The sequence below is a fragment of the Chelonoidis abingdonii genome, chromosome 1 (assembly GCF_003597395.2).
Source record: "Chelonoidis abingdonii isolate Lonesome George chromosome 1, CheloAbing_2.0, whole genome shotgun sequence".
NCBI lineage: Eukaryota > Metazoa > Chordata > Testudines > Testudinidae > Chelonoidis > Chelonoidis abingdonii.
This window is the reverse complement of record NC_133769.1, coordinates 258,814,451-258,820,450: the sequence shown is the minus strand read 5'-3', so window position 1 is coordinate 258,820,450 and position 6,000 is coordinate 258,814,451. Positions and strand designations below refer to the sequence as shown.

Sequence of the window (6,000 nt, the reverse complement as noted above, 5' to 3'; positions counted from 1 at the left end):
TATAACCACTGGCATTAATAAAGGTCTCACAGATTTGTGACTCGTACATGCCACACAGCTATTTGTTTGGGAAGTATTGCAGAAATATCACAAATGCTAGAGGTGAAACTATTTTGCTAGCAGGTGCTCTTTGAAAAGAACAAAGCTTAAACTGGGTTTTATTCCTCCAATTAGTAGGAAGTGTCAGATGTCTTCCAAGCTTGTGCTGTTTTCTTTAGAGTTACTTCAAGTTGGAAGGATGAGATACTGATGAAGGAAAAGACCTGAAATGACCAGAAAAAAAAATACAATAGAGAATCACCATAGGCTATGATACATATGCATTCCCTAGTAAGGCTGGAAATGAGAAACCTGAATAAAACATTTCCTAGGTCCTAATCATGTCACCAGTTGATCCATCATCATCTCCTAACAGAAGCAGCATCTGGAGTATTTGGATTTCTCTCCCCTCATTCCTCAAAAGGTAAGACAAATGAAATTATGACTGGTATATGCAACTTATTCACATTCCTCTGTAAGCCTGTCTCCTTTTTCATTTACTTTCAGTAAATAAATGTCCTTCAGAACTTTTATCTGGTCCCTTTTGATTGTGCATGGACTTCTGTGCTTTAAAGAAGGACAAATAGCAGAAAGCTTGTTGCCTGACTGAAGCTGCAGACCTGACCTTTTCAGTCTTGCTGCATCACCCTTGACTGTCTGGCTCAGGGAACCAGTCAGTCTTGATGTTGCATTATCTAGTGGCTAGATACAGTACAGCTGCCATATCACTCTTCCAAACACATTTGACAGTAAGGATTTTCTTAACATGGGATACTCTATCCAGTTGCCCATCCTTTTCCTGGGGAAAGTTCTATCTGGATAGCTTGGCTACAACTGCGGGCAAATTTGGAAGTTATTAGGTTAATCTGTTGTCTCTCTCTCCAACTTTGATCAGGTAAAACACTATATATAAATGCTACAGAATATCTATAAAAAGATTAGTAAACTTGGGTCTGTGCCATACTGACCCTTGCAAGCCCCAGACGTCATTGCTCTGACTCTCTTTGTAAAATAATTTGTCACCTAACGAATCTAGAGTGTATTTAAAAAAATTCCTGAAACCAAAAAAAAAACAAACCTCAAGTCAGACCACTGGCATACCCAGTGTTATTTGCACTATGCATGAAATTCTAGCTGTACTCCAAGAGATCCTCATCCATAAAATGTTTGAATTCTAACCATAACAAGATACTTATCACTTTCAATTTATTACTCTAATGCAAAATATGGGCCAAGTGCTGCATGCTTTCAAGTGTCTCTGGAGGAATTGCAGTCATCCTAGAATCCTCTGGATGACATCATCTGAAGAGATGCTCAGCACCTTGCAAGAGCCGTCCCCATGCTAGTAACCTCTCTAGAGGCTGGCAATAGCTGAAAGTGAGTAGACAAAACAACAATTTGCACAGAGACAGTGTGCAACAGTGAGAGAAAGTCTGATCCGCCTAAAACAGTGTTAGCAAAGCCTACTGTGTCTATCTTGAAAAGCCCTTGCTGGTAAGCATGGAAATTAACACACTTTGTTCTGCTGCATCCTCTGGTGAATAAGCCCATACACATTCTCAGCCACACTACTATCCAACCTGGGTAGCTCACACTTAATCACAAAGCCTCAGTGCTCCTATAGGCTCATGGTGAGTGAGCCAACCTAAAAATTAAGTGGCAAAAGTTACATCACTGCATGATATTCCCTGTTCTCAGTATCTTTCATCACTTGCCTCACTGATTACTAACATAAGACACTTTGACTTCTACCTGAGCTACGTTTTCCTTTTAATTGTTTCTTGCTGACCCAATATTTCCTCTCACTTTCAAGTTCTCCATTGACCAAGAGCTTTTTCTAAAGGTTGTGACTGAGCTTGTTATCTCTGGAGAGCATGTTACAAAACAAATCCTAAAAAAACCACACCCACACATCTCCCTGCCACCTAAATATGAACTTGTGCTCTAGTCTAGAGCCTACTTACAGCTTTTCAGAGGCCAATGAACACACTAGTCACTGAAAGATGAATAAAATGGTATCGGCTCTGCAAATCATCCCCCCAAGAAACAAATCTCAGTGCAGTTAAGAAGTTTTATGTAAATATTTTATTCTTTCATATTTTGTAAATCAGAAAGCAGTGTTTGATAATAAAAATAATACAGCAATATTATTTTTCTTCCAGTTCACCCTGACATATTACCAGGTTTTCCACATTACAGCTATCCATCTGTCTTTTTACAGTCTTAACATTCACTTTAGGTATAATCTTCACTTTTGGATTATTAATCTTAAGTATTCTGAACTATTTACAAATATATTACAAACTCTAAACCTCAAAGCAAAGAAATATTTCAATAATCAATTTGACTTGTGAGGATCAGTAGCGCCTACATAACTTCAGTGTTTAAAGAGAAACTATACACATAGTGCCGGAAGTCTGAATAATTTATATCTTAAAAAAGCATGGAAAGTTTTTGAATATAAAACTTCTACACTGCAGTGGTACCTATTGACCAGTCTCAGTTGGAGGACAAGAATGGGATGTGATGTCACTGTGCTTGTAAAAAGCCTCATCTAAGTCCAGTGCCTTATTATTCATCTTCACAGTCATGCAGCCATGGTAGAATGCAGTGACTGGAGTGGAAGTGACAGGAACATCTGTGTAAAAGCAGAAGAAAATTTCTTTAACTTCCTTAAGTTTCAACAAACATCATCTCTACCAAGTTAAATGATTGGTACTTTGATTAATTCTAATACATTCCCATTTCCTCTCCTCGATTCTGCACCCTTCCATTCCACCTTCATGGTAAGCAGAATGCAAGAACACTCTCTTTCATATTTAGGGCCTTTTCTTGAAGGGACCTCACATGAGCTTCCATTTCCACACACACAAAAAGAGGTCAAAGGCCAGATCCTCAGCGAAGGTCCATTGACCTCAATAGAGCTATGCCAGTTTACATCAACTGAGGATCTGGTCCCACACTTTGAACATTAGACCCTCATTGCTTTTCCATTTCAAAGTAGACTCAGACTTTAAGGCCAGAAGGGACCATCGTGATCATTTAGTCTGATCCCCTGCATAACAGAACACAAAGCCTCACCCACCCACTCCCGTAATAGACCCACAGCCCATGCCCAAACAACAGATGCAGGTTTTGCATCTGTTATTCTGGTAGCAGTGGCACCGGAATAGGGGCAGCCAGGGGCCAGGGCCCTTCTACTTTTCACCAAAGGCCCCCCGTCCCTCCTCTTCCCCCGAGGCCCCACCCCCCAGCCAGAGCAGCAGCTGGAGCCCAGCAGCAGGGGGTGCCGCACCACAGACCCTCCACCTGCCCAGGGTAGGAGGACCGAGAGGAGCCCCCAGCTCGTGTCCCCGTCCCTGGACCTTCCACCCAGGGCAGGTGGAGGTTCCGCAGATCCTCACAGCTACCTGGCCGCGTGGCTCTTACCATGGCCAGGCTGCAGCTCTGAGGCCCCGTCCCCCAGCCAGAGTCAGGTCAGTGTAAAAGCCAAGTGGGCAGTTGCAAACCCTCCACCTGTCCTGGGAGGGGGTCCGCAGGGCGGGGACATGGGCTGGGGGCTGCTCTCGCCTCCCCACCCCCGCCCTGATCAGGTGGAGGGTCCATGGCTCCTGGCCTGCTCTGGCTTGGCTGGGGGTGTGGCCTCAGAGAGTGGGGACGGGGCCAGAGAGGGCAGGAGCTTTAGCCCCCCACTTTTGGGAAGACTCCGCCAGGCCTGTTTGGCAGGGTCTGGTGGCAGACACACCAACTCAAAGGAGCACCAGATCCTGCCAGAACAGATGCAAAACCTGCAGACATATCTCCACACTACGACCCCGTCCCCCCATAACACACCTTTCAAGATCCATGGATCCTACAAATGCCTATCACAACATGCAGTGTACCTCATCCAGTGCGCTAAATGCCCCAACAACAACTATGTGGATGATACCAGAAAAATCACAAGGAACTCACACAGGACAATGATAAAAGACAGAAACACTATCACCTGGCAGTGTTGCCAACTCTCATGATTCTGTCATGAGTCGTATGGTAATTATTAAAGTTCCAGCTCCTGGAGTCAAGTGGATATGTGATGATTTCAGCCTTCATTCTTAAAGAAAAAGTACGTTTCTAGCCCTTGTGGCTGTGAAGAAAGCTTCAAAATGTGACCCCAGTGCACCCTAAAGACTCAAAAAGCAGAGGGCAAATAAAAATCTATTATTTTTACATAATCTCATGTTTTTAAAGTCACTCTCATGATAGTTGGTGAGCCTGATTCATGATTTTTTTGAACATTAGAGGTTGGCAATACTGGAACTCTTTTCATAAAGTGATCACTCGATCTCTGACTTATCACTCCTCATCCTCAAGGGAAACCTGCACAACACTTTCAAAAGACGAGCCTGGGAGCTTAAATTCGTAAGGCCTTGTCTCCTCTATAAAGTTTTGTTGGCAAAAGTTATGCTGCTTTAATTAAAGCCACTGTTGCATGTCCACACTAATTCCTTGTGTTGGCAGAGTGCAGCCACACTAACAGCTCTTGCATCCATACAGAAAGCAGTGCACTATGGTAGCTATCCCACTGTGCAACTGGCTGCAAGGTGCTTTGGGAAAGGTTTGCAATGTACAGTGTCACATGATGTAGGCTTCTTAATCCCATTGTTCCAGGGCATCCTAGTAGATTGTCAGCCACTTTTTCAATTGAAGTGTATGTGGGGAGGGAGAGGAGACTGGGTGTCTGCAGCAGGGGAGACAGCAGGCTCACTGACCTATTCTGAGGCAGGGGGAGGGGGACACCCCCACACATTAGCCCCCAGCTCTGTTCGGCACAGCAGTCTCTCCCGAAGCAGCCCGCTTTGCCTGCCTGCAGTTCTGTGATTCCTACTAAGTTCTCCCACAGCCTCCTCAGCTGCCAGGAGCAGCATCCTGAACTCTCTGTGCTGAGGATAGGGTTGGCCGGGAGTCTCCCAGAATTGGCCTCAATTTCTGGATTGCTATTGAAAGTAATCTGGGAGTTTTTAAACAAGCCAAAAGTCTGGCAAGGCAGGCTTCTTATCTGCCCTCGCTCGGCAAGGCTCCTGGAAGGGGTTGGCATGTCTGGCTCCTAGGCACAGGCAGCAAGGGGGTCCCTGGACGCCGACACCACAGCCTACAGGAGCTGCGGGGGTGTTGTCTGCAGGCAGGGGCAGCGTAGCTTTGTAGTGTGTACACCTCCCCTGTTTTGCCAGCAAAACTTCATAGTGTAGACAAGGCCTAACTCTGCTAGACACAAACTCATGGAATAAATAGAGATACTAAATTAATGGCTTACTACAACAAGCTGTAACCCACTAATCACCGCCTTTGGTTTTCTGACTGCAGAGGTGTTAACGGGCAACTCTACCCTGAATGGTCCCTTAGAATGTGCTGTCTAGTTATGCTAAACAATCTGTTCCACCCTGCACTGAGCTCTGAAGCTGGAAGTCCCTTTCCCAGACCTGAAGAAGTGCTCTGTATGGCTCAAGAGCTTGTCTCTCTCACCAACAGAAGTTAGTCCAATAAATGATATTGTCTCACCCATCTTGTTTCTTTAATATCCTGGGACTGACAGGGCTACAACTATACTGCATATCAAGAAATTAAAAACATTCTCTGGAAAGGAGCTGAAGGCAATAATGCTTCCTAAATTATTTCACCCTTTTAAGAGAGCTTTAATGGGCACGTAAAAAACCTTTTATTCAATGCCCACTAGTGGCCATATAAATACTGAAGCCGGAAAAAAAGACAGAAATTTAGCACATGCCAATAAATCAGAAGAAAATTGTTGATATTATTATTACTAATTTCTATAATTCTATCACTTAGCCTCCTTAAACACAGAGATTAAAAGGCAAAAAGCACACAATAAAACTGTTAAATGAAAGCTTACTGAGATAAGTGTCCTCTTTCATGCCCTGAAGGCCACTAGCTTGTCTGTCTACAGTTTAGGCTAGTCTAAAC

At 44.1% G+C, this 6,000-nt stretch overlaps 1 protein-coding gene across 1 annotated transcript in view; it reads right to left on the bottom strand.

Annotated features, from left to right (window-relative positions):
* Positions 1-2,127: 2,127 nt before the first annotated feature.
* GAS6 (growth arrest specific 6) overlaps positions 2,128-6,000 on the bottom strand; it is a 71,994-nt gene continuing 68,121 nt past the window's right edge. Inside the window, exon 15 of the mRNA XM_032777823.2 lies at positions 2,128-2,677. Within this exon, the coding sequence (XP_032633714.1) occupies positions 2,526-2,677 (152 nt within the window). The 3' untranslated portion in view covers positions 2,128-2,525. The remainder of the gene's footprint in view (positions 2,678-6,000) is intronic.